Source organism: Nyctibius grandis, chromosome 23 (genome assembly GCF_013368605.1).
Source record: "Nyctibius grandis isolate bNycGra1 chromosome 23, bNycGra1.pri, whole genome shotgun sequence".
Classification (NCBI taxonomy): domain Eukaryota; kingdom Metazoa; phylum Chordata; class Aves; order Nyctibiiformes; family Nyctibiidae; genus Nyctibius; species Nyctibius grandis.
Window position 1 is genome coordinate 192,070 of NC_090680.1, and position 26,686 is coordinate 218,755.

The 26,686-nt window shown below is 66.8% G+C and overlaps 2 protein-coding genes and 1 pseudogene across 8 annotated transcripts; 2 read left to right on the top strand and 1 right to left on the bottom strand.

Moving 5' to 3' along the window:
* Nucleotides 1–6: 6 nt before the first annotated feature.
* PPP1R13L (protein phosphatase 1 regulatory subunit 13 like) lies at nucleotides 7–8,191 on the top strand. 7 transcript variants are annotated; one of them, XM_068417395.1, is made up of 14 exons: nucleotides 7–59; nucleotides 577–671; nucleotides 1,894–1,956; nucleotides 2,645–2,763; nucleotides 2,835–3,201; nucleotides 3,879–3,977; nucleotides 4,116–4,207; nucleotides 4,325–4,691; nucleotides 4,837–5,279; nucleotides 5,979–6,116; nucleotides 6,352–6,485; nucleotides 6,812–6,978; nucleotides 7,419–7,618; nucleotides 7,912–8,191. In XM_068417395.1, the coding sequence occupies exons 3-14, from the start codon at nucleotides 1,902–1,904 to the stop codon at nucleotides 7,948–7,950; spliced, it is 2,220 nt and encodes a 739-aa protein (XP_068273496.1). In that variant the 5' UTR covers nucleotides 7–59; nucleotides 577–671; nucleotides 1,894–1,901; the 3' UTR covers nucleotides 7,951–8,191. The 7 variants fall into 7 exon arrangements, with proteins under 7 accessions (XP_068273496.1, XP_068273498.1, XP_068273499.1 ...); XM_068417397.1 differs by having other exon boundaries at nucleotides 25–59; nucleotides 557–639; XM_068417398.1 differs by having other exon boundaries at nucleotides 28–59; nucleotides 577–639.
* A 1,379-nt stretch (nucleotides 8,192–9,570) lies between these two features.
* LOC137672889 (maestro heat-like repeat-containing protein family member 7) lies at nucleotides 9,571–15,329 on the bottom strand. Its single transcript, XM_068417312.1, has 15 exons — nucleotides 15,254–15,329; nucleotides 15,017–15,137; nucleotides 14,601–14,690; nucleotides 14,095–14,199; nucleotides 13,790–13,955; nucleotides 13,228–13,316; nucleotides 12,635–12,784; nucleotides 12,311–12,465; nucleotides 11,865–12,003; nucleotides 11,649–11,783; nucleotides 11,284–11,460; nucleotides 10,855–11,010; nucleotides 9,840–9,941; nucleotides 9,711–9,726; nucleotides 9,571–9,596 (listed from the first exon to the last, which is right to left on the bottom strand). The coding sequence occupies exons 1-15, from the start codon at nucleotides 15,274–15,276 to the stop codon at nucleotides 9,571–9,573; spliced, it is 1,650 nt and encodes a 549-aa protein (XP_068273413.1). The 5' UTR covers nucleotides 15,277–15,329.
* Nucleotides 15,330–16,391: 1,062 nt separating this feature from the next.
* LOC137672891 (CLK4-associating serine/arginine rich protein-like) lies at nucleotides 16,392–23,773 on the top strand (annotated as a pseudogene).
* The last annotated feature ends 2,913 nt before the right edge of the window (nucleotides 23,774–26,686 follow it).

Below are 26,686 nucleotides of genomic sequence, written 5' to 3' on the forward strand. Positions count from 1 at the left end.
CCTCGCCCGCCCCGAGTGGGCGTGGCCTGAGCGCTGGCGGCCGGCGGCGGCGTTTAAAGGTGCAGAGACCCCCCGGGGGGTTCGGGAGGGGCCGGGGGGGTCCTGGGGTCACCGAGGGGGGGGGGCGGCGGCACCGGGGATGGGGGGGGGCGGGCAGGCCCGGACTACAGCTCCCGGCGTGCACCGGGGACCCGCCGGGGGCAGGGCGGGGCTGGGGGTGGGCGGGGGGAGCCCCGGGGCTCTGCACCCCCCCCCGTGGGACCCCCCCCCCGTGGGACCGCCCCCCTCTTCGTGGGATCTGCCCCTCGCCGGGACCCGTCCCCTTGGGACCTGCCCCCCACCCGTGCCCCCCCCCCGTGCCCTCTGCCCCCGTCTCTTAGGCCCCCCCGTGGGACCAGCCCCCCCTCCAGCCCCCGTGGGGCTCCTCCCCCGCCGTGGGACCCGCCCCCTCCCCCCCTCCGTGGGATCTGCCACCCCCCACCCCCAGCACCCTGGGGCGCAGGGTGCGGCCCCCCCCCCCCCCCACCCGCTCAGCACCCTCCCCCGCGTGACCCAGCGCTCTGGAATTGGGCGTAGAGGCCGTGGGGACGCAACTCCGGCACCCACCGGCACCCACCGGCAGCCACAGCACCCCACCAGGTACCCACCGGCACCCCCCAGCACCCCACCAGGTACCCACCCCCGCGTGGGGCCCGTGGGGCTGGGGGGCAAACCCCTGGGTCTGGTTTAGGGTGCTGGGGGGGGGTAGAGCACCCTTGGGTGCCTGGGTGGGGTTTGGGGTGCTGGGGGGGGTAGAGCACCCTTGGGTGCCTGGGTGGGATTTGGGGTGCTGGGGGGGGGTAGAGCACCCCTGGGTGCCTGGGTGGGATTTGGGGTGCTGGGGGGGAGTAGAGCACCCTTGGGTGCCTGGGTGGGATTTGGGGTGCTGGGGGGGGGTAGAGCACAATTGGGTGCCTGGGTGGGATTTGGGGTGCTGGGGGGGGGAGCACCCTTGGGTGCCTGGGTGGGATTTGGGGTGCTGGGGGGGGGGGTAGAGCACCCCTGGGTGCCTGGGTGGGATTTGGGGTGCTGGGGGGGGGTAGAGCACCCTTGGGTGCCTGGGTGGGATTTGGGGTGCTGGGGGGGGGGTAGAGCACGTCTGGGTGCCTGGGTGGGATTTGGGGTGCTGGGGGGGGGTAGAGCACCCCTGGGTGCCTGGGTGGGATTTGGGGTGCTGGGGGGGGGAGCACCCCTGGGTGCCTGGGTGGGATTTGGGGTGCGGGGGGGGGGGTAGAGCACCTCTGGGTGCCTGGGTGGGATTTGGGGTGCTGGGGTGGGGAGCACCCATGGGTGCCCTCCCCGTGCCCCTCCCGTCTCGCCGCCCACCCGGGGCGCGCTGGGGCTTGTCCCCGTCTCCCCGGGGGCGGGGGATGGGTGGGGCCGCCTGGGTGGGGCCGCGGCGCTGGGGGGGGGGGGGGGGTCCCCTAAACCCTCCCTCCCCGCTGTCCCCAGGGACCCCTGTGACACCCCAACCCCCCCCCCCCAGCACTGGGGCACCCACTGGGTGGGGGGGGGGGGTGTCCATGGGGGGGTGACCCCCCTCCATCCTGCCCCCACCCAGTGGGAAGGGGAGGTCCTGCTGCCCCCCCAAAATAGGGGGTGCACCCCCCCCCCCAAAGCTGCCCTGGGGTGGGGGCAGGGGGGGGGCGGCACCTGCTTTGGGCGATGGGTTAATTACCCCTAATTATGCTAACGAGGCTCCCCGAGAGGCGAACGGGTCACAACATGTCCCCCGCTGCCTCCCTGGGGGTGCGGGGGGTGGGGGGGTTGTGCAGAGGGGTACCCCCCACCCATGGTTGCGGGGGAGGGTGCCCCCCACCCTACGTCACGCCTCGTGTCCCCCCCCCCCATTAGGTGCCACCATGGCGAGCGAGCAGCTGCGCAGTGCCCAGGACCTGCTGGACCTGACCTTCCAGTGTGAGCCCCCGGCACGGAGGGTGCCCAACCGCGGGGGGGCCCCAGGGGCTCCTTGGGTGTCCCTGAGGTGTCCCCAACCTTCCCTGGGTGTCCCCATCCCTGGGTGTCCCAAACCCACCCCAGAGTGTCCCCATCATGGGATATCTCCAGTCTCAGAGTGTTCCCAACGCCTGCTGACCCCATCATGGGGTGTCCCCAAGCTGTCTCAGGGTGTCCCTACCCTGGGTTTTCCCCATCCCTTGGTGTCCCCAACTCACCCCAGGGTGTCCCCATCCCCTGATGACCCCATCATGGGGTAACTCCAGTCTTGGGGTGTCCCCAAGCTGTCCCAGGGTGCTTCTATCCCCATCTCTGGGAGTCCCCATCCCTGGGTGTCCCTATTCCTGGGTGTCCCCAGCCCACCCCGGGGTGTCCCCATCCCCTGGTGACACCATCATGGGGTATCCCACATCTTGAGGTGTCCCCAAGCTGTCCCAGAGTGTCCGCACACTGTCCCAGGGTGTCCCTCAACCTGTGCCAGGGTGTCCCCAGGCTGTGCCAGGGTGTCCCCAAGCTGTCCCAGGGTGCTTCTATCCCCATCCCAGGGTGTCCCCACCCTTCCCTGGCCTGCGTGAGTGGGGGGGTGACAGGGAGGGACACGGGGACCCTCTGGGGATGTCCTCTGACCCCCCATGTTTGTCCCCGCCAGCCCTGGCCATGCAGCACATGGACCTCAAGCAGGTGGAGCTGGACACGGCGGTGGCCAAAGTGGACGAACTCTCGCGGCAGCTCGAGTCCCTCTGGACCGACGGCCCCGGCCCCCCCAAAGTAGGGTCACAAATTTGGGGGGTGGGGGGCATCCTGTTGTGCCCCCCCCTCACCCTTCCTCCCCCCCCCAGGAGCCGTACAGCCCCACGCGGACCCGCTCCCCCCTCGGCCGCAGGAACTTGGCACCGGAGACCCCCGAATTCTCGGGGACCCCCCCCAGTTCCCCCCGGCCCCCCCATTATCTCCCAGCAGAGGATCGGGCCCCTTCGCCCCGCCCCAAGGTGCTGGCGGTGCCCTACGAGGGGGGACGCGTCCCCTCCCCGCGTCCCCATCGGCCCTACGAGTTCGTGGGGCTCGGGGGGTCCCCTCGGCCGGGCGAGGGGTCCCTCTTCTTCCCCGAGCAGGTGCCCTCGCCCCGGCCCCCCGCGCCCCCACCCTACGAGGTCCACGGGCTGTACCCTTCCATCACCGGCCCCGCTGGCACCTACCGGGCGCAGGGTAAGGCCACCGCAGCGTGGGGACATGCTGGGGACAGTCCCCTGGGTTGAAGGCGGGGGGGGTGGTGTCCCCATCCCAGGGTGTCCCCGTTTTGGGGTGCTCCTGTCCCTCCTCGGGAGGCCCCGCCCTGAGATACTGCGTCATCCCGAGGTGTCCCCAAGCCACCCTGGGTGTCCCTATCCCCCGGTGTCCCCAGTCCGTCTTGGGGTGTCCCCATCCTGAGGTGTCCCTGTCATGGGGTATCCCCCATTTCAAGGTGTCCCCAGGCTGTCCCAGGGTGCTTCTATCCCCATCTCAAGGTGGCCCCACCCTTCCCTGGCCTGTCCCCATCCTGGGGTGTCCCCAACCCACCCCGGCGTGTCCCCATCCCTGGGTGTCCTCAACCCAGCCCGGGGTGTCCCCATCCCCACGTGACCCCATCACGGGGTATCCCCCATCTTGAGGTGTCCCCAAGCTGTCCCAGGGCACTCCTGTCCCCATCCTGGGGTGTCCCCAACCCACCCTGGGGTGTCCCCATCCCCAGGTGAACCCATCATGCTCCTGCCCTGCCCCGGGGTGCCCTCATCCCTCCCCGTACCCCAACTTCAGAGCCTGGGAACGGGGGAGGGGGTGTCCGGGCCATGCCGGGGGGGGTCCCATCGGCCCCATGTCCTCTGTCCCTTTTGTGTCCCCCCCAGATGACCTTGTCATCAAGCGGCGGCCGCAGAAGAGCTGGAACGAGTCCGACCTGGACGTGGCCTACGAGAAGAAACCCCTGGGCTCGGGGGGCTACGAGCGTGAGCTGGGGGGGCCTGGGGGGCGCTGGGGAGGCACTGGGGGACACTGGGGGGGCTTGGGGGGCACCATGTGGGGGTCTGGGGGTGTTGGTGTGGGTGCTCAGGGGGGGTTCCCTGACCCCGGTGTCCCCCCCCCAGGCACCAGCGAGGGGCAGCCTGGCCCGCGGGTGTCCCTGGCGCTGGCACCCTGGCGGGAGTCGAGCCTGGATGGGGCCGGGGCGCAGGGCAAGGTGAGTGCTGGGTGGGGGGGTCCCGGCCATTGCCCCCAGCCTCCAGGCCTGACGCTGGGGTAGATGGGCTGGTTTCCCCCCCTGCCCCCGACACCTTATTTCTGCCCCCCCCCCCAGGACGGTGCTTACGGGGGACACAGCGCCACGCTGCCCCGTAACTACAAGGTGTCCCCGTTGGCGGGCGAGCGGCGAGCCGAGGGTGCCTTTCGGCGCTCAGCACCCAGCACCCCCGTACCCCGCGCCTGGCACTTCGCCCAACAGCCCGTCTCCCGCATCCCCGTGCCCCCCCAGACGGGGCGACCCCCCCGCCACAAACCTCTGCCTCTCTCCATGATCTTCAAACTGCAAAACGCTTTTTGGGAACAAGGGGCTGGGAGGGGTCGGGGGCTTCCCCTGCACCCCCCCGCCGGCCCCCGCGCACCCCAAAAACAGCCTCAGCTCCCGGCGCTGCCGCAGGCCCCCCCGGCGCTGCCTGGGGGCGAAGGTGAGGTGCCCGTGGGGTGGGGGTCTGGGTGAGGGGAGATTTAGGGGTTATTGGGGGGGTCCGTGGGGCTGCAGGGTGTGACCCACGTGGGTGGGGGGTCATGGTGCTCGGGTGCAGCAGCACCCTGACCCCAGCCCCCTCGCAGGATCGGGCCGCCCTGCACCCCCCGAGCCCCTCGTGCCAGAGGGGGAGCCCGAGCTGGAGCGGCTGCTGCAGGGGGGAGAGGCCGAGGGGCTGGAGCGGCCGCTGAGCCCCACGCGGCTCCAGCCCCTCCTGCCCCCCGAGGCCCAGCGGGTCCCCGAGTTCGAGGAGGTGGCCCGGGTGCTGGCCGAGATGCCGCGACCCCTCAAGCGCCGCGGCTCCATGGAGCAGAACCCGGGGCCGGTGCTGCCGCCCACCCGCACCCGCCAGTACCAGCAGCTCATCACCCGCCTCCTCCACCGCCCGGCTCGCCGCGACGAGCCCTCGGCCCCCGGTGACGCCGGCACCTCGCCTGACCTGCCACCCCCAACTCCGGTGGCACCCGAGGCCCGGCCGTCCCGCCACAGCCCCCCGCCGCAGTCTCCCAGCAGCCCCGCACCCGCCCCGGTAAGTGCCTGCGGTCCCTGGGGTCCCTGGGGTGCCACGTGGTGCCCGGTGTCCCTTGGAGTCTGCCGAGGTGCCACGTGGTGCCCAGTGTCCCTTGGAGCCCCTCGAGGTGCCACGTGGTGCCCAGTGTCCCTTGGAGCCCCTCGAGGTGCCACGTGGTGCCCAGTGTCCCTTGGAGCCCCTCGAGGTGCCACGTGGTGCCCAGTGTCCCTTGGAGCCCCTCGAGGTGCCACGTGGTGCCCAGTGTCCCTTGGAGCCCCTCGAGGTGCCACGTGGTGCCCAGTGTCCCTTGGAGCCCCTCGAGGTGCCACGTGGTGCCCAGTGTCCCTTGGAGCCCCTCGAGGTGCCACGTGGTGCCCAGTGTCCCTTGGAGCCCCTCGAGGTGCCACGTGGTGTCCAGTGTCCCTTGGAGCCCCTTGAGGTGCCACATAGTGCCTGGTGTCCCAGGCAGTGTCCCCAAGGTCCTCTGAGTGCTGTACAGCACTGGGCAACCTGGGAGGTGTCCCCAAGGTCCCTCAGGTGGTGCACAACTCTGGGTGCCCCAGTGGTGTCCCGTGGTGCCGTACAGCACCAGGTGCCCCAGCGGTGTCCCGTGGGTGCTGCAAAGCACCCGGTGGCCCGGGAGGTGTTCCGTGGGTGCTGTACGGTGCCGGGCGCCCCGGTGGCGTCCACTGGCCCCCTGACACCCTGGTGCCGCAGGAGCGCCGCTCGGCCCTGCGGGACCCCTCGTCACCACGCCGGCGCCCCGGGGCCCGCGTGCGCCTCAACCCCCTGGTGCTGCTGCTGGATGCGGCCCTGACCGGGGAGCTGGATGTGGTGCAGCAGGCGGTGGCTGAGGTGGGACGGGGGTGACGGGGACACAGGTGGGGGACAGCAGGGACAGGGTGGCAGGGACAAGGGTGGGGGGACAGTAGTGACAGGGGGATGTGGCACAGGGTGGCAAGGGCAAGGGCGGGGGGACAGCGGGGACAGGGACACGGGTTGGGCTGGCGAGGGATGGGGGACAGTGGGGACGGGGATAAGGGACGGGTGGCAGGGCTTGCCAGGAGGGGACAGGTGTGTGTGTCCCCAGCTGCAGGACCCGAGCCAGCCCAACGAGGAGGGGATCACGGCGCTGCACAACGCCATCTGCGGCGCCAACTACGGCGTCGTGGAGTTCCTCATAGCCAGCGGCGCCAACGTCAACTCCCCGGACAGCCACGGCTGGTGGGACACCGCGGGGACACCGGGGGGGACATGGGGACAGGGGAACCCACAGCCACGGCTGGTGGGACGGGGGGGACAGGGACCCAGTGACACTGTGGTGCGGGTACAGGAGGAGCACAGAGACAGGGAGGGGTGGGGACACCTGGGACCCCCCAATAGCCCCCCAGAGCCCGGGGTGATGGGGACGGGGACCCCACTAACCCCCCTGTAACTGAGACACGGCTTCGAGGACAGGGGGGTCCCTCATCGCCAGGACACTGGGGGGGTGCAGGGGGACCCTGTCCCCCCCACCCCAGTGTCCCCCTCCCCCGTCCCTTGGGGCCCAGGACCCCGCTGCACTGCGCCGCCTCCTGCAACGACACGGGCGTGTGCGGGGCCCTGGTGCGCCACGGCGCCGCCATCTTCGCCACCACGGCCACCGACGGGAGCCTGGCTGTCGAGAAGTGTGACCCCTACCGGGAGGGCTACGGCGACTGCTACAACTACCTGAGCGGTATGGGGGTACTGGGAGCACTGGGAGGGTAGGGGTATGAGGTGGGGGTAGGGGTAGTGGGGCGGTACTGGTACTGGGAGGGGATTTTGTGGGTATATGGGTACTGGGAGGGGGGATATGGGTACTGGGAGGGGGTACTGGGCAGGTTATGGGTACTGGGAGGGGGTATCAGGTGAATATGGGTACTGGAAGGGAATACTGGGAGGATATGGGCACTGGGCTGGGGGTGCTGGGAGGATATGGGTACTGGGAAGGGTATTGGGAGAATATAGGCACTGGGAGGGGATACTGGGAGTATGTTGGTACCAGGCAGGGGTGTTGGGGCACTATAGGTAGTGGGAGGGGGGTAGTGGGAGTATATGGGTTCTGGGCTGGGGGTGCTGGGAGGATATGGGTACTGGGAAGCGGTACTGGGGGTGCTGAAGTGCCGGTCCCCGCAGAGGTGGAGCAGGGCATGGGGGTGCTGAACAGCGGGGTCGTGTACGCGCTGTGGGATTACAGCGCGGCGCTGGGGGACGAGCTGTCCTTCCGCGAGGGCGAGCCCGTCACCATCCTGCGGCGGCAGCCCCCCGAGGAGCTCGACTGGTGGTGGGGGTCCCTGTACGGCCACGAGGGCTACGTGCCCCGCAACTACTTCGGGGTGAGTGCGGGGGTCCCACAGCACCCGCGGCCCCAGGGTGATGGGGGGGGGGGTCCCACAGCACCCACGGCCACCCCACGGCCCCAGAGGGGTCCCACAGCATCCACGGCCCCAGAGGGGTCCCACAGCATCCATTACCCCACGGCGGGGTGTCCCACAGCACCCATGGCCACCCCACAGCCCCGCTCATGGCCCTGGGTGTGGATCTCCTGGCCCCCCCTGGCCCCTCCATGGCTTGTGGTCCTGCGGGACTGGGGGGTCACCCTCCCCCTGACACCCTCCGTGTCCCCCAGCTCTTCCCCAGGGTGCGACCGCAGCGGAAGAAGGTCTGAGGGGGGACCCTGAGAACATGGGGGGGAGCCTGAGCCGGCCCTCCCCCCGCTGGCTGCATGGGTGCCCCTTGCCGCTGGGCACCTCCTCGCTGGCCCCCCCATCCCGTCCCACCCCGTCCGAGCGAGGCCCCGGGGTGTCCCCCCTGCCCCTGTGGTATCACGTCACCTTCCCCTGGCTGGTGACAGCGGGTGTCACCCCACGGTGTTGGCGTCTCTGGGGAGTAAAGAGCCTTCGACTGCGCCCTGTGGTCTCCGTCCTCTGCGTCACGGGGCGGGGGGGCTGTGGGGATTGAGGGTGACACGGGTGGGGACACCTTGTTTGGGACCGGAGAGGGGACACAGGTGGGGACCCGCTGCTCGGGATCGGTGGGGTTGCATGGGGGTGTACGGTCCTCCCGGGACAAGGGTGGGCACCCCCTGCATCAGACTGCGGGGGGTGACACGGAGGAGAAACCTTGTTTGGGACTGGATGGGTGACCCAGGAGGGTGCCCTCTGCTCTCTCCCTCCTTGGGAGAGGCTGTGCTGGGGCCAGCTGCCAGCCCTGAGCAGCCCCGGCGTTGGGGCAGCGTCACGCCCACCCTTCGATGAGCCCATAAAGAAAAGACGTTCCTGGGGACGAGCAAACGCGGCTGCTGCTGGGGAAAGCCTCACCCAAGGGGAAAGGAGAAACGAGCCTGGGGCCGGGGTGTGCTGAGGTGGGGACTGTCCTGCAGGCAGTGGGAGATGCCAGGAGCGACACTGTCTGCTCGGCACGCTCAGGGTGCTGCACAGCTGAAGGACACCACGGGTCGGGGCTGCTGCTTCCACCTTTATTCAAGTAGAGCCATTTTTTTCCTAAGGAGAGCTGCTCCTCTGCCTGGCTCAGGGGAAACACCAGCGCAGCGCTCGCGGGATCCAGCATGGGCTTGGCTGCACCCGCTGAGAGCTCAGGGTGTCGATGGTCTCAGCGGCCAGGGAACGGACGGAGCGGTCGCTGTCTTCTGTCAAGGGCTCGAGGGCTGTGACAGAAACAAACAGCCGAGGTGAACCCCCGTGTGTGCAGAGACCCCCAGGCGTCCCCTCCAGCCCACGCCAGCCCCACCGCCTCTTTCCCTGGCCAGGAGAGAGCTGCTGCACAGCAATGCCCCAAATGCCCCTGCCCCGTTCCCCTGCCCCTGAAGCGTTTCCCTGCAGCAGGGCGAGGCACGGCAGCACCCTGCCCAGGCCCTGTCCCCTGCCCCACCAGCCCCGGCCAGCACAGCGCTGCCCCGACTCACCGCTGATGATCTCAGACAGCTTCTGCTGGTTGTGGCGCCCCAGGGGTCGGGCGGCAAGCCCTAGGCACAGAGCGTCGTCAGCCCCCTGCTCCCCAGCGTGCTCCCCGCAGCACAGCCCCCCAGCTGCACGCCCCCCTCCCCCCCAGCAGGGCTGACCCCAGGGAAGGCCAGTAGCCGCGGGGGCCACAAGGGGCTCTGGCAGCCCCAGGGCTGCTCCTCGCTGCCAGGGCAGCGGCGGGGCTGGGCCCAGGCTGCCAAAGGAGGGGCCGCGGGGGCGGTGGCTCACCGATGAACCCGATGGCCGCCTCTCGCAAGGTGGCCTGAGCGTCCTTCAGGTACGGCAGGCTCTGCTCCAGGTGTTCTCTAGCCCTCTTCTTGCCCTGCGCCAGCTGGAGAGAGCACAAGGGTGTGGGCATGGCACAGTCCCCCCCAGCCGGCCGAGCAGCCCCTCCTCCCAGCACCCCCCATGCCCCTTCCCCCCCAGGCCATTCCCATCTCCCAGCCAGGAGCCCCGTGGGGCTGAGGTTGAGAGACAGCCACAGGCAGAGGGGTCCCAGGGGTGCTGAGACCCCTCCATCCCGCCGCAAGGCCCACGTGGGCCGGGGTCTCCAGGCCCTGGGGCTTGTCCTCACCAAGCACTCTCCAATGCTCCCTGGCTGCTGGCTCTGCACCAGGTGCTTGAGTTGTTCCCACTGGAGCAGCTCTGCCGCAGCAAGGAGGGCTTCCCCGGAGACCTGCAGGACAGCAGAAGCTGGGAGGTGGCACCACGGCCTGGGGAAGGAGACCTGGCGTCCCCCCTCTCCTTTGGCTTTGTTCCTGGGGTGATCCTGCCCTTAGGGAGCTGGGACATGCCCTGGCCCTAACATGGAATCACAGAATCCGTTTGGTTGGAAAGGATCTTTAAGATCCTCGAGTCCAACCATCAACCCAACACCTCCAAGTCCACCACTAACCCATGTCCCTCAGCACCAAATGCCCCCAGGGATGGGGACTCCACCACTGCCCTGGGCAGCCTGTTCCAGTGCTTGACAACCCTTTCCGTGAAGACACTGTTCCTGATCTCCAATCTAAACCTCCTCTGGCACAACTTAAGATCTTTTCCTCTTGTCCTATCGCTTGTTACTTGGGAGAAGAGAGTGACCCCACCTCCCTACACCCTCCTTTTGGGTAGTTGTAGAGAGCGAGAAGGTCTCCCCTCAGCCTCCTTTTCTCCACACTAAACACCCCCAGGTCCCTCAGCCGCTCCTCATCACACTTGTGCTCCAGACCCTTCACCAGATTCGATGCCCTTCTCTGGACTATTCTTTGGACATCTGGGGGTCCCTTGGGCACAGCCCTGGGGGACAGGGATTGAGGCTCAGAGCCCTGACCTCCAACACCCGAGGAGCCTGTGGGGACGCGCGTGGTCAGGCCTCGGTGGCCACGGGCTGCTGCTGAGCCCTGCTTGGACCAGGGTAGGGCACGTGCTGGGAATGTCCATGGCAGCTTCTCTGCCCCTGCTCGCACTGGTTCTGCAGGGACCCCTCCTCTGGGCTGCGCTGGAGGAGGGCTGCCAGCTGCCACCAGCCCTCGCCCCTGATGCCCAAGCCACCCGTGCGGTGTCAGGACGCCCTTCCCCGTGTCACTGGCCAGCTTTGAAATCTGTACCTTGGCCACGCTGCTGCTCTGGTCGCTCATGTGAAAGAAGAGCGGGAGCAGGCCCCTTGGCACTTTCTTCTGCATCTTCTCCTCGTCACTCCCCTCCACTGACGCCACCACGTCTCTGAAGAGGCCCATGGAGAGCTCTCGCAGCTGGCTGGACTCCTGGTAGGAAGGGGAAAAGGTGGACTTGAGAAACAGCAACTCCCTGCCCATGATGAGCAGGGGCGTCATCGTGGCTGACGTGAGGGGAGATGCTCCGGGCTCAGGTTCTGCAGCAGGGAGAAGCCGTGCTGGGCACCAAAGCCCAGAAGCCATCCCATGAGAGCCCTGGGGAGCAGACCCTGCGCCGAGTGCTGCTCGCAGGGCTGGGCTGAAGGGCAGCGTGTCCTCTCCCAGTGCCCATCTGCGGGGCTCAGGCTCCCACATCAGCCTTACGTTGTCAAAGAGGGGCAGGAGCTCCTCCACCAGCTGCACAGCGATGGCGCTGGCCTCCTTCCTCTCCAGGTGACCCATGATGTTTCGGAAGAGCCCCAGGACCTTCATCTTGATATCGGCGTCACCGCCGCAGAGCACCTCCGTGAGGACTGGCAGGTTCACCAGCATTTCTCCCACCTGTATGAAAGACAGAGTTTAATTTTTGTGACGCGCTCCGTGCCTGGAAAGCTCCCCAGGCAGCCCCCAGGCCCCACCGCGGCAGGGAGGGCGTTTGGAGCAGTCACCCCACCGCCTGGCTCCCAGCCAAGGCCAAGGCACCGCCTTACCCCCTGCCCCATGGCTCCCCTTGACAACACCCTGCTCACCACGTCAGGTCTCTCTGACAGCATGGTGAGGACTTCGAGGGAACGGCAGACTGTCACCAGGCTTGGATGCCTCTCATCTCCCTCGTGGGACTCGCCACCAAAATCCTCTGCCTGAAGCTCCCTGGAGGCCGTCGGCTGAAGCAAACACAGCAGTGAGATGCTGGCAGAGCCTGCAGGGCTCATGGAGAATGACCAAGGCCTCTGCTGGTAACTCACAGCCAAGGGAGCGCTGCAGGCGTCCTCCGGGGCCGAGGTGATCAGGCTGCATGACTGGAGTTGCCTGAACAGCTCCTTCAAAACGTTCTCCAACGTCTGGGGCGTGGAGAACATCACCTCCCACATGGCCCGGGCCGTGCTGCAATCGGAGCGCTCTGTCAGCAGGGCTGCCTCGGCCTCAGCAGCGTGGCCTGGGACAGCCCTGCAGGACGCAGAGCCTGCCCCTCGGTCGGGATGCCCTGGGCAGCAGGAGAGGGCTGAGGTGGTGATCCCCGTGGGGCTGGGAGGAGCGTGGTGGGGGCCTGTGGGCTGGCTTGGCCAGCTTTGGCTGGAAAGCGTGGTGGGCAGGAGGGCCCTGCTCCTCGGGGGTGCCCTGCAGTATTCCTTGGGTCTGGCAACCCCCCTCCCCACAGGGAACAAGGCCTCATGGCTTTTGGGGCCAGTACCTGTCTCCTGGTGGGGCCATCTTCAACAGGCTGGTGACCACTTGCATGGGGTAATGGTTGGTCAGCAGGAGAAGCAGCGACCCCATGCTCTGCTGGGCTGGTGCCATGGTGATGCCTTCCAGGGTTCTGTAGATGCAGCCCATGATCTCTGGCACCTGGAGTGGACACGGGTGAGGATGGTGCTGCCCCTGGAGTGCAGCCATTTCCTCAGCTGCCCTTCCCATCCCTCTCTGCTGCCTTCAGGTGGCTTCAGGTGCCCGAGACACCTGGGCTGGGAGGGAGGGGTGGAGGGAGGAACAGGGCAATCAGACACAGGCCACTTACATCCCTCAGCCAGAAGGCCGGGTCTCTCATGAGCACATCCAGCATCGCTCTTACTGCAGCCTTCTGAAAGACGCTGGAGTCTCTCAGCGCCTCGATGGTCACAAGGACCATGTCCGTCCTCTCAGAACGACTGAGGTAATTTAGAAACCTCTATGGGAGGAAGGAAGGGAGAGAAGACATGTCACACCGAGTGCCCTCGCGGCGCTGCTTAGCTGGGCAGTGCGAGCAGCCCTGGCGAGAGATGCCCGGCAGTGCTGGCGGCAGTGCCCGCAGGAGAGCTGGCAGCGGGGGCTGCCGCCACCGCACGGGGGAGGATGAGAAGAGAGGGGCCCCGGGGTGAGGGAGGGAGGTTGGGCTCGTGGGCACCGAGTGCTGGTGTGCAGCGAACCAGGGCTTGCTGGTGGCCGGGAGGGCTGGAGCTGCTGCTGGGACACTGGAGCGCAGCCCTCGCATGTCCCTGCTCGGGGACAGCAGGAACCCTCTCAGCAGGGACAGCCAGGCCACGCCAGCACCACTGATTATGGAAGCCTTTGCTCACACAAATGCCCTGCTCATGCCACGGAGAAGAGTCCCAGGAGGGGGGAGCTCATTACCATGTCTGTGGTGGTGGGCAAACCCAGCAAGGAGAGGGTCTCAGGGTCCCAGTGCAGCCGTTCTGCTTCATCCCTTGGCATTGACCTGCCTGAACAGCGGAGGAAGCACAGAAGAGTCAGGACACGGCAGCTCTGCCAGCAAGCTTACCAAAGCGCCCCGAGATCTGCTTGCAAGAAGGCAGGACACAAGCGGTCCAGGAGATTTCTGGGGGGCATCAGGAACAGCTCCTTGCTGCAAGCACCGGAGGGGCAGGCGGGGTGATGCACAGATGGGTCTGCTCCTCGCTAACAGGGAAGACGTGGCTTTGGGACATGGTAATCAATGGTAGCTTTGGCTGTGGGATCCACATATCGGCGGGGTTCAAGGTGCAGAAAGGAGGGAGGAAGGAGAGCAGCAGAGAAAAGCTCCTGGACTTGAGGAGAGCACTGAGCTTCTGCAGCAAAATGACAGCTGGGCTCTACAGCAAGCAGCTGTGAGGGCCAAAGGAGGCCAGGAAGGGAAGCAGAACGATCAGGAGATGGCTGTTTGCAGAGGGATGAAGCCCACCACAACTTCTCTTACTTTTTTGCCCAATGATGAAGCTTTCAAGGAATATTAGAGCATCCCAAGGTATACAGCTTCTCCTTTCCTTGGAAGCTGCAAAAAGGAGGAGACGTCCCAGCAGCTGCCCCAGGACTGGGATCTGGATGTGTCCATAGTCCTCGTCTTGTCCACTGTGCTGCCAGGCCTGGGTGAGGGAGGCAGAAGAGCAGAAGGGTTGAGGGCAGGCAGCTGGGGCCAAAGCCCTGAAGCCAAGAGCAGCTGCAGGCTGCTCTGGTGTGCGGGGAGGGGGAGATGGCCTGGCTGGAGGGTGCCTGGCTCCCTACCTCCAGTGTGGTACTATCATACATCAATATGCGCAGAGTCCTAATGAGGCGCAGGGCTATCTCCCGCACACCCTCGCTCTCAGACTCGGTGCCGTTGATCAGTAGCTGGGAAGAGAGAAGCTGCTGGTGTGCCCCGGGAGCAGACACCCACTCCAGCAGAAGCAGCACTGCTCAGCTCCTGGGCTGGGCTCGCACAGGCCATCAAGGCTTCCTCTCGTCTTCAGCAAAGCCTGTAGTGGGGTTCCTGTCCCTAAGGTCCCTCTCGGGCTCGGGAGAAATCCCCCGGGCCAACCCTGTGGCCAGGCAGGAAGGCAGATGCCACCCCCTGCAGCCCCTGTGCTCCAGAAGAGCCCGGTGGGCAGCCCCTGGTTCCCCAAGGGAGGTGGGCACCCTCCCTGCTGTATGCTGTCTCTGCATGGCCCTGGGGTGGGGACCATCCACTCAGGGAGTGGACAATCCCTTCCCTCCACCGTGAGCAACAGCCCCACTCAGTGCATATGCCAGACCTGGATGATGTTCTGCAGCTCCACGCTGACTTTGCAGACAGGCGAGTTGGCCAACACCTTATGGAGCATGGTGCCCATGGCATAAAAGGCCTGCAAGGAGGACAAAGAGTTGTGTCAGTGTTTCCTGCTGTCCCTCCCACCCCCAGGAGACTGATCTGAACTCCCAGAGCCAAGGGAGGACTCCCGCGCTGCCTCGTGGTGCCTGGGAGAGACCCAGGGGTGGACAATCTGCTGCGTGCAGAGCAGCCTGCAGCCCTGGCCATGGCCAGGCCCACGGGAAGTGGGGAGAGGGATGAGGGTGGGAAAGCAAAGCCGAGCCCCTGCCCTGCCTTGGCTCTCTGGTGCTACGGCAGCACGGGGTGGCCAGGGAGCAGCCCAGAGGGACGGGGGGCTCCTGTAGCTCAGCCAGCACTTACGTGGCTGTAGAAGTCACTGTCCACGTACTGCATGTGCTCTTCTGGAGCAAGCAAGAAGAGACTCGAGAAGCAGGCTTCTAGGAGGCTTTTCACTTTGCCCTCCAGCACATTCTCCACCCAGCTGCAAAGAGAGAGAGGGGCCAGTTGGCCACTGGTGCTGGGAGCAGTGCCCCGAGGCCTCGTGCAGGTGGACGCGGAGCTGTGGGGCAGGGGTCTCCAGGAGGGATGGGCAGGTACCTCAAGGCGGCGATGGCATCCATGGCTTCCTTCCTCAATGCTGTGCAGAGTTTGTACCTGGGCTCCTCTTCCAGCAGCACCTGCAGAGCACAACCGGGATGGGACCTGGCAGCTGCCAGCACCCAGTGCCACCAGACCCTCACCCTGCCCAAGCCCTGTCCTCACAGGGTGCCGGGGGGCCTCACCCCATCCCCCAGAGCTGTTGGGTGTCCCCTCACCTTGATACTGTCTGCCAGCTCGTATGCATGGCAGAAGAAATCCATGCCCTCTGACAAGCCACGGCGCTTTGCAGTTCTGCACAGTTTGCAGATGCTCTCAAGGAACTTCTTCTTCTGTCCCTCCTCCAGGAAGCCCGGGGACTGAGAGACAAACAGGGAGTGTGAGGGGGGGGACGCACGGCCAGTGGGACCGGAGCGCTGGGGGTGCAGTGCCGTGTGGGAGTAGCAGCTCTGCCCGGCCAGCACACCTCCAGCAGCCCGGCAGCAGGCAGCAGAGGCCGGCACAGCCGCGCTCGACACGGCCACGGTTACCTCTCGTGGGCGGCTGACAAAGGCCACGATGAAGTCCACGGCGTCCCGCTCCTCTTGGTACACAGGCAGCCAGCTGGCGTCTACCAAAGGGGGAGAGCAGGGAGGGCTGTAGAGAGGGTCTGGTGGCAGGAGAGCAGCGGAAGGAGCCCTGCCCTCCGCCCAGCCCCGTGCCCGCTGCCCTGGAACAGCCTTCCCGTGCGTGTCAGGGCTGGAGGGTGCCCGGCAGACGGGCTGTGGTGCTGGAGCACGGCAACGGGGAAAGGCCCCCGTGCACCGGGTGAGGAACTCGCTCGCGGACGGGCACGAAAGGTCCCCGTCCCCCAGCATCGCTGCCTCCGGCCAGCCCAGCTGCCTCGCGCCGCCTGTGCCCTGGAGCAGGAGCCGGCTCCCCTCTGCTCCCTCCGTCCCTGGGAGAGGCTGTGCTGGGGCCGGCTGCCGGCCCTGAGCAGCCCCGGCGTTCGGGCAGCATCACGCCCACCACCCGCGGGACCCCCGCTGCCAGCGAGCCGGGGAATCGTGACCCCGGCGTCGAGCAGAGTGCGCTCGCTGGCCCCAGCCCTGCCCAGACCGACGGGGCCCCTCACTCACTGATCTTTGGTGGCTGCAGCATGGTCACCCTGTGGGGCTGCGATGGAGAGCTGCTGTCCCGGGGAGCCCCGTCCTCCTCCCAGACCACCCTGTGGCGGCTGGGGGGGGGCCTCTCCATGCTGCTGGACGGAGGAGAGGGCTGCCCTCAGGGGCTCCTCTCCCGCTCCTCGCTCCTGTCCTCTCTCTCTGCCATCCTGCTGGATGGAGTTAAGGGGTAGGAGTAGGGAAGGGGGAAGCTTCAGCGAAACGCCGCGGCTCTGGGGGGCTGCCGGGGGCGGCGGGGAAAGACGTGGGCTGCGCTCAGGGGCTCCTCGCCAGCTCCTCGCTCGCGCCCTGTCCCGTTGCCGTCCTGCCGGACACTGCTGGCTGGGGGCCGCAGCCGTGCTGACCACGTGCGGTGCCGGGGGGTGTCACCAAGTGAGGTCACAAAGGGCCCCAGCGCGACCTTTGCGTGCACGGGCGTGGCCATACCATCCATGGCAAGGCCAACCCCACCCCATCGCGCTGTGCACGGGACACGACATTCAAGGCAACACTCGCCCAAGGTGATGGTGCCGGCCGTGTTTGGTGGTGGGTCAGCGGGGCTTGCACAGCCTCGAGGCCTTTTCCTTTTCCCACGCTGCCCCCAGAGATTTCATCAAATCATAGAAATGTTTCCGTTGGAAGGACCTTTAAGATCATCAGGTCCATCAACGCAACACTACCGAGTCCACCAATAAACCATATCACTCAGCACCACATCTACTCATCTTTTATATCCCCCCAGGGATGGGGACTCCACCGCTTCCCTGGGCAGCCTGTGCCAGTGCTTGACAACCCTTTCCGTGAAGACACTGTCCCTGATCTCCAACCTAAACCTCCCCCGGCGCAACTTGAGGCCGTTTCCTCTCATCCTATCGCTTGTTACCTGGGAAAAGACACTAACACCCGCCCCCCTACACCCTCCTTTCGGGTAGTTGTAGAGAGCGAGAAGGTCTCCCCTCAGCCTCCTTTCTCCACACTAAACACCCCCAGGTCCCTCAGCTGCTCCTCATCACACTTGTGCTCCAGACCCTTCACCAGCTTCGTTGCCCTTCTCTGGACTCGCTGCAGCACCTCAATGTCTTTCTCGTAGTGAGGGGCCCAAAACTGAACTCAGGATTCGAGGTGCGGCCTCACCAGTGCCGAGTACAGGGGGATGATCCCTGCCCTACTCCTGCTGGCCACACTAGTGCTGACACAAGCCAGGAGGCTGGTGGCCTTCTTGGTCACCTGGGCACACTGCTGGCTCATATTCAGCCACCATTGCCCAACACCCCCAGGTCCTTCTCCAGCCACTCTTCCCCCAGCCTGTAGCGGGGGGGGGGGTTGTTGTGCCCCAAGAGCAGGACCCGACACTTGGCCTTGTTGACCCTCATGCAGTTGGCCTTGGCCCATCGATCCAGCCTGTCCAGATCCCTCTGCAGAGCCTCCTGCCCTGCAGCAGATCAACACTCCCGCCCAACGTGGTGTCATCTGCAAACTTACTGAGGGTGCGCTCGAGCCCCTCGTCCAGATTACTGGCACCAGTTCTGTTCAGTATCTTTATCAATGCTCTGCACAAGTGACCGGCCGCCAACTGAGTTCACTCCATTCACCACAACTCTTCGGGCCCGGCCATCCAGCCAGGTTTTTACCCAGCGAAGCGTTCGCCCGTCCAAGGCGTGAGCAGCCAGTTTTCCCCAGGAGAAACGCTGTGGGAAACAGTGTCAAACGCTTTACTAAAGACTCTGTTAGACTCTGTCTGTGTACTGGCGCCAGCATAGAGTTCCCAGTACAAGGGGGGATACGGCAGAGGGATGGGTAGAGCTGGAGCACGGGGCGAAGGGGAACCCCCACAGCAGCTTTTCCGTACTTAGAAACTTAGAGAGAGGGCGGAGCTGAGCTCTGTGTGGCACAATGCAAAGGCCAAAAGTTAGAGCGAGGGAGGGCGTTAAGCACTGGCACACACCCCCGCTTCGCTCCCTGCCCCGGCTCGCTGCTGCTCCGGCACTTCCTCACCCTCTCTGGCTTCGGCACGAGCTGCGGAGAGGAGTTCGACCCCTTCGCTGGGTTTTTGAGGGAATCCCGGCCCGGCACGTGATTCTCCGCCTGCAAAACCCCAGCCCTGGTCTCTCCACGCAGCGAAGGGTCTGATCTTGTTAATCCAGCAGAAGGGGGCTGTGATTTTTTTTCCGGGGTTCCAAAATCCCTTAGGAGAAGGGAACTCCACCTCCCCAGAAGTTTATGAGCACCAAAAAAAATACATCGTGTTCCTTTCCAGCTCCCCTGAGCAAGAGTCTGACGAGAGAAAGTGTAATTACGAGCGGTACCGGGGGCCTGGTGCAGAACGACTTTGCCGGCAGTAAGTGTCTCGTGCTGGCGGGAGGGTCGGGGTCACGCCGAGACGGGGCAAGGCCGTGGGATTTGGGGGAAATCCCGGCTCGTTTGGGACGTGGTGCCAGCTAAAGGGAACGATGTCCCCACTCCGGGGGTGGCGGAGGGCTGGGAGAGCTGCGTCCCCTCTAACGAGCTGCCGTTAATGAGCTCTCGCAGCTGGTAACTCTCCCTGGTCATTGCAGTCTCGGAGGAGCAGTGTCCTTTACCAGATCCACATCGACGAGCTCTACGGGGGACTCCAGAAACCCAACGAAGATGAGAAAAAGAAGTGAGTGTGTCCAAGAGGGGGACAGAGGACCGCTTGTCACCTCCCTGTCCTCGGGGTGGGGGGGCTGGGCTGGGAGGCCTCGGAAACACCCGCCCCTCAACCGGAGTCCCACTTTCCCCTCTACCGGGGTGGGACCGAGCAGCCGCTGGCTGCACCACCCACCCTCGGTGATGCTCTGAAGTCGTCCCCACGCTGAAATATCCTCCCGTCCTTGTCGCCGCGGCCACGAGGCTGTTGTGGGGCTTGAGCAGAGAGGTGCTGGCGAGAGGAGGGAGGCAGAGGAAGGGCTGGCTTCTTCCCAAGGAGCCTTTCAGCCCCGACGCCGGTGTGGGGAGCCGGGCAGGGGGCTGAGCGTGTCCGTGCGCAGGTTGGCGGAGAAAAAGGCCTCCATCGGCTACACGTACGAGGACAGCACCGTGGCCGAGCTGGAGAACTCCTTGGAGAAGCAAAGGAGAAGAGGAGGACTCCGAGGAAGACAGCAACACGGACGAAGACGAGGTCATCCCCGATATCGGTAACGGCTCTCCTTCACCGGGCTGCTTGCGGACGTGCCGAGCTGTGCCGCGCTGGAGTGGAGGGGGGCGGATTTGGGGTGCCCTGAGCTGCCCGCGCTCTGCCCGCAGACGTGGAAGTGGACGTGGACGAGCTGAACCAGGAGCAAGTGGCCGACCTGAACAAGCAGGCGACCACGTACGGCATGGCCGAGGGGGACTTCGTCAGGTACGGCCGCGGGGAAAGCTCCGGCAGCCCCGGGCAGCCTCACCGGGGCCTCCCCTTCTCCCTGGGGGCTGAATCCTTCGTGGGATGTGCCCCCCAAAATCATCACCCCCAAGCACGGGCTCCTTCTGCGGGTGCTGGCTCTTGTTGAGGGTCTTTTTTCTGGGGCGGGGGGAAAGGATGTTGCGGAAGGACAAGGAGGAGGCGGAAGCCATTAAAAACGCCAAAGCCCTGGAAGAGGAGAAGGCGATGTATTCGGTAAGGGAGCTGCGGCCAGCTCTGCCCCGTCCCACCGCGAGCTGCGGCTGGCCAGGGCACACCAGGCTGGGCCGTGCGGGTGCCTTGGCCCCCCCCAAACGCTCACCGAGGCACCTCTGCCTCCCGAGGAGGGGCCCGTAGATACCCGGGGTGGCTTCGCCGCCGTCCCTTAGCCGAGGCTGCTCTCCTAGGGCCGGCGCTCTCGCCGACAGAGGAGGGAGTTCAGGGAGAAACGCCTGAAAGGGAGGAAGATCAGCCCGCCCAGGTGAGCCCGGCAGCCGGGATGGCGTTCCCGAAGCTCAGCCACGGCCCCGATCCCCGCTCGTATCCATCCCGGGCGCTGCCGGTGCCGGTGCCGGTGCCGGCTCGCGGGGGGTGCCGGGGGGTTCTGTCCTGCGGGTGGTGTCTCAGCGATCTCCTGCGTTTTCTCCTGTCGCAGCTACGCCCGGAGGGACAGCCCCACCTACGACCCCTACAAACGGTGAGCCCCGGCACGAGCGGCTTCTCCGGGCTGGCGACGTCCCCTTCCTGCCGCGGCACCCGGCGCTTTTGGGGAAGGAACTTCTTTGGCAGTCTCCTCTCCACCTCGCAAGCTCTCCCTCGGAATCCACCTCCGAATCCCGTTCCCGTTCCCGCACCCCATCTCCCGGTCACGAGGAGAAGATCACTTTCATCACCAGTTTCGGCGGTAGCGACGAAGAAGCGGCAGGTGCCCGCTCCCTCCTCGCGGCTCAGCCCCCGGGGGCTGTCAGCAGGACCCGGCCGTGACGGGGACAACGAGGGTCCCGGCCCCCTCCCCGCTCGTCCCCTGTGCCAACGGCTCGTCCCACGTCCCTTGCAGGAGACGCTCCTCATCTTCCTCCACCTCCCCGACCTCCTCCTCGTCCTCCAGCTCCCGCTCCGGCTCCCGCTCGCACCGCGGCGGCGGCTACCACCGCTCCGGCCGCTGCCGCCGCTCCCGCAGCCGCCGGTACTCGCGTTCCCGCAGCCGGAGCCGCCGCTACTCGGGAGGGGGCTCGCGGGACAGCCGGCGCCGCTCCGGGTCCTATTCCCCCGACCGAGGGTATCGCTACAGCTCCCGCCGCCGCTCCAGGTGAGCTCCGCCCTCGGCCGTCCCGGTTTAGTCCCGTTTCACCCCAGTTCCTTACTGGGCTCCTCCACGGCGAGGTTTGGCCGGTGGCTCAGCACCGTCCCGCCCAGCCGCGGGCAGCGGTACCGTCCCCTCTGCCGCCTCTTCGGGCCTGATCCACACGTCTTGGCTTTTCCCTTCCTCTTGGTGCTCCAGCTCCTGCCAGACTGGCCCCAGTTTGTTACTGGGAGACCCAAACTGGTCCCGGTGTCCAAGGAGAAAGGGGGAAAATGTCCCAGCACTAACGAGTGGCTTCACCCCAGGGGCTGCGGGACGCCACGAGCTCCCCCAGCGCCACTGGGGTGCAGGGGCGGCCCCCAGTGAGCCTTTGGGTGCCCCCCGACACCCCCCAACCTCGACCCCCGCCCCCCCAGGAGCCGTTCCAGGTCCGGGGAACGTTACCGGCGCGGCGGTAGATTCAGCCGGCGCTGGAGCAGCAGCCGGAGCAGCCGGAGCTTCAGCGGTTCGCGGAGCCGTAGTAAATCGGTGTCTCTGGTGCGGGAGAAAGCGCCCAGACCCACAGCGTCGCCTGTCGGGGGGGAGAAACTGAAAAAGTAAGGGGGGGGCACCCGGTTTGGGGAGCCCCCGGCTTGGGGGGCCCCCCACGCTGATCCCCACGCTCTTCCCCCCGCCTCTTTTAGGGCTGACACTGCTGCTGGTAAAGAGACAGGAGCTGCCAAAGTCAGTAAGAATTTGACCTCCCGTGTTTAATTGGCATCACCGCGGAGCCGGCACAGGGACGCGGTGGTGGATGGGTCGGCCGAGGTGCCCCCCCGTGACCCGCTGGTGTCCCCCCATCCTCGCCCCGGCACCCATCCTGCTCCCTCCTTGGGGCCGGGGGGCTGCCGGGTGGCAGCGGGGCCGCGCGGGGCAGTCCCGGCTCCGGTGGGCGGGGGGGGATCCGATCCGGCTGGTGCTGGGGGCCGGCTGTGCCAAGGCTGGCACCGGTGGCTGTCCCCGTGCCCGGTGGCTGTCCCCAGCCGCCCTCCATCCCCTGTCCCTGGAGTCCCCAGGGCCTTTGGGCTGTGCCAGCGTGCCCCCGGTGCCACCTCCCGGGGCCACGGGCGCCGCGGCGGGGAGCCACCCTCGACTGCCGGTGTTTGTCCCCGCAGCACCCACGGGTGACGCGGGAGGTCCCTGTTGCTCGGGGACGGGGTGCGGGCAGGAGCAAAGCCCCCCGTGGGGTGGGGACACTGCAGAGGGGCTCGGGGGGGGGCACAGAGGTGTCACCCTCAGTGTCACCGTCACCTTGGCAAGGCGGGTGCCAGCGCCCGGATCCGGCTCAGCCGGCCGGTGCTCGAAGCTGGTGTCCGTCGCGGGGCAGGGGGGGGACCCTGGGGGCTGCAGCGTGTCCTTGTCACGTGTGTCCCCCCCGCCCCTTTCACCCGCGGCTCCGGTTCGGTTGCAGCCCAAGCTGACGGCCGCAGGAGAAGCTGAAAGCTCCGGATTGCAGAAGGCGCTGAACCGGCAGTGTAAGCGCCCAACCCGCCGGGCCCCTGCCCTCTCTCAGCCTCCCCCCGCTGCTTTTTGGGGTTTTAGACTTTATTTTGATGGATCTTTTTTACAGTTAAAGCCGATAAAAAGGCGGCGCAGGAGTAAAATGCTGCAACAGGAACACGAGAGACAGGTAGGGGAGAGTGGCAGGGGAAGGCCGGGCTGCACCAAGAGCCAGTCACCGGTTACCAGTTCCTGGAGCTGGTTCCCAGTTTACGGGAGCCAGGTACCAGTTACCAGAATGGTTACCGGAGCTGGTTACCCGTTACCGGAGCTGCTCGGAGGCTGGTTACGAGTTACCAGAGCTGGTAAGGAGATGGTGCTATTTACACAGAGCTCGTTACCGAGCTGCGTTACCGGAGCCAGTTACCAGTGCCGGTTACTGGAGCTGTTTGCCTGAACCGGTACCGTTACTGGAGCTGGTGCCTGACCGGTTAACCAGTTACTGGAGCTCGATTACCCAGTTACTGGAGCTGGTTGCCTGAACTGGTTACCAGTTACCGGCGCCAGTTAACGGAATGTTCTTCTCTTGCAGGAGCGGGAGGACGAGCTACGGGCCATGGCCCGGAAAATCCGCATGAAGTAAATCCTCTCCCGCCCCTCGCTCCGGTGGATCCGGTGGGATCCGGGCCGCCCCGTGACCCCCCCGCTGTGTTTTTCTCTCTCGGCAGGGAGCGGGAGCGCCGGGAGAAGGAGCGGGAGGAGTGGGAGAGGCAGTACAGCCGGCAGAGCCGGTCGCCCTCCCCGCGCTACGGTGAGTGCCGGCGGGAGGGGGGCGGTGGATTCCCCCCCCCCAGTATCAGGCTTTGAGGGGTGGGGGAAGAAAAGCTGCTGGGTGCTGGGGGGGGAAAATGGGTCGCGGCATCACCTGAGCGCACCCCCTCTGCCTTGCAGGTAGGGAACGCAGCTCCTCCCGCAGGTACGTCCCCACGGGCTGGGGGGGGCGGTCCCCACCCGGAGGACCCCCTCCCGCCCTCACCCACCCCTCTCTGTTCCCTACCCCGCTCCGCAGGCGCTCCCGTTCCCGCTCCCGCAGCCCTCACTACCGGCACTGACGGCAAACAAAGACGGCAAAACCGCAGTCCGCCCCCTCACCGCGCGTGTCCCCCTCTCCCCGAGTAAAAAAAGGGGCAGAAAAAGGGCGTTGGGGGGTTTGTTGTTGGTATTTTTAATCGAGGAGGAAGGAGAAGGCGAGGACGTCGGCGCAGCGCAGCAGCGCGGCCGCTTGCACCCCCAGCGGGGTCCGCAGGGCGTCCACCTGCACAGCCACCCCCTCCACGGCGGCGGCGCCGAAAACGGCCTCGACCCGCACCCCGGCGCGGAGCCAAAAGCGGGTGGGGCGGCCCCGGGCGGCCGCCAGCCCCCGCAGGTACCGCTGCCGCAGCCTGGCCCGCGCCCCCTGCGCCACCGCGTCCCCCCCCCAGCCGCGCCTGGAAGCGGGGCGAGCTGGGGCTGAAGCCCCGGCTGTGGCCGTCGGGGCCTCGCGGGAGCCGTAGGATCCCCACCGGCACCAGCACCGGCATGGCGGCTCCTGGGGAGGGGGGACAAAAGTGGGGAGGGGGGTCACCCATAGCTCCCCCAGCCCCTGCTGCCCCCCACAGAGCCCCAAGACCCCCCCCAGGCTGCTCTCCCTGGTCCCCAAACAGCCCCCGCCCCCCAGGACCTGCAAAGACCCCCCCATCGTCATCCCCCCCAGCCCCACAGAGCCCCCGATCGCCCCAGTAACCTCTCCTGCCCCCTGAGAGTGCCCCCTCACAGGGCCCTGCCCCCCCCTATACCCTCTAGGACACCCTAGAGCACCCTCCCAGCCCCATATGACCCCAGCCGCATACGACCTCCCCCCAAGACCCCCCCCACGGGTCCACTGGGCCCCCAAGACCCCCCAACAGGTCCCACAGGGCCCCTCAAGACCTCTCTTGCTCCACACAGGGCTCCCCAAGACCCGCCAAGGGTCCCCTGGGCCGCCCCAAGACCCCCCCTACCATGGGTCACTTGGGCCCCCATAAGACCCCTAAGACCCCCTCCACATGTGCCCCTGGGCCCTGCAAGACCCGTCACGGGTCCCCAGGGCTCTCATAGAGCCCTGCAAGACCCCCCCCACTACACACTGGGCCCTCCAAGACCCCCCATGGGTCATATGAGTCCCCAAAGACACCCCCCACCCCGTGGGTCCCCTGCGCCACCATAGGGTCCCTCAAGTCTCATAGGGCCCCCCAATACCCCCCTGTTCCCCACACGGTCCCCCAGGACCCGCCCCCCACAGGTTACTTGGGCCCCCCAAGACCCCTCCACGTGTCCCCACAGCCCCCCAAGCTCCCCCCGGAGCCCCCACCCCCACACAATGCCGCCCCCCCCCCCCCCCGGGACCCCAGAGGGGTCCCACAGCATCCATTACCCCGCGGGGGGGGGGGGGGTCCCACAGCACCCATGGCCACCCCACAGCCCCGCTCATGGCCCTGGGTGTGGATCTCCTGGCCCCCCTGGCCCCTCCATGGCTTGTGGTCCTGCGGGACTGGGGGGTCACCCTCCCCCTGACACCCTCCGTGTCCCCCAGCTCTTCCCCAGGGTGCGACCGCAGCGGAAGAAGGTCTGAGGGGGGACCCTGAGAACATGGGGGGGAGCCTGAGCCGGCCCTCCCCCCGCTGGCTGCATGGGTGCCCCTTGCTGCTGGGCACCTCCTCGCTGGCCCCCCCATCCCGTCCCACCCCGTCCGAGCGAGGCCCCGGGGTGTCCCCCCTGCCCCTGTGGTATCACGTCACCTTCCCCTGGCTGGTGACAGCGGGTGTCACCCCACGGTGTTGGCATCTCTGGGGAGTAAAGAGCCTTCGACTGCGCCCTGTGGTCTCCGTCCTCTGCGTCACGGGGCGGGGGGGCTGTGGGGATTGAGGGTGACACGGGTGGGGACACCTTGTTTGGGACCGGAGAGGGGACACAGGTGGGGACCCGCTGCTCGGGATCGGTGGGGTTGCATGGGGGTGTACGGTCCTCCCGGGACAAGGGTGGGCACCCCCTGCATCAGACTGCGGGGGGTGACACGGAGGAGAAACCTTGTTTGGGACTGGATGGGTGACCCAGGAGGGTGCCCTCTGCTCTCTCCCTCCTTGGGAGAGGCTGTGCTGGGGCCAGCTGCCAGCCCTGAGCAGCCCCGGCGTTGGGGCAGCGTCACGCCCACCCTTCGATGAGCCCATAAAGAAAAGACGTTCCTGGGGACGAGCAAACGCGGCTGCTGCTGGGGAAAGCCTCACCCAAGGGGAAAGGAGAAACGAGCCTGGGGCCGGGGTGTGCTGAGGTGGGGACTGTCCTGCAGGCAGTGGGAGATGCCAGGAGTGACACTGTCTGCTCGGCACGCTCAGGGTGCTGCACAGCTGAAGGACACCACGGGTCAGGGCTGCTGCTTTCACCTTTATTCAAGTAGAGCCATTTATTTTCCTACGGAGAGCTGCTCCTCTGCCTGGCTCAGGGGAAACACCAGCGCAGCGCTCGCGGGATCTGGCATGGTCTTGGCTGCACCCGCTGAGAGCTCAGGGTGTCGATGGTCTCAGCGGCCAGGGAACGGACGGAGCGGTCTCTGTCTTTTCTCAAGGGCTCGAGGGCTGTGACAGAAACAAACAGCCGAGGTGAACCCCCGTGTGTGCAGAGACCCCCAGGCGTCCCCTCCAGCCCACGCCAGCCCCACCGCCTCTTTCCCTGGCCAGGAGAGAGCTGCTGCACAGCAATGCCCCAAATGCCCCTGCCCCGTTCCCCTGCCCCTGAAGCGTTTCCCTGGAGCAGGGCGAGGCACGGCAGCACCCTGCCCAGGCCCTGTCCCCTGCCCCACCAGCCCCGGCCAGCACAGCGCTGCCCCGACTCACCGCTGATGATCTCAGACAGCTTCTGCTGGTTGTGGCGCCCCAGGGGTCGGGCGGCAAGCCCTAGGCACAGAGCGTCGTCAGCCCCCTGCTCCCCAGCGTGCTCCCCGCAGCACAGCCCCCCAGCTGCACGCCCCCCTCCCCCCCAGCAGGGCTGACCCCAGGGAAGGCCAGTAGCCGCGGGGGCCACAAGGGGCTCTGGCA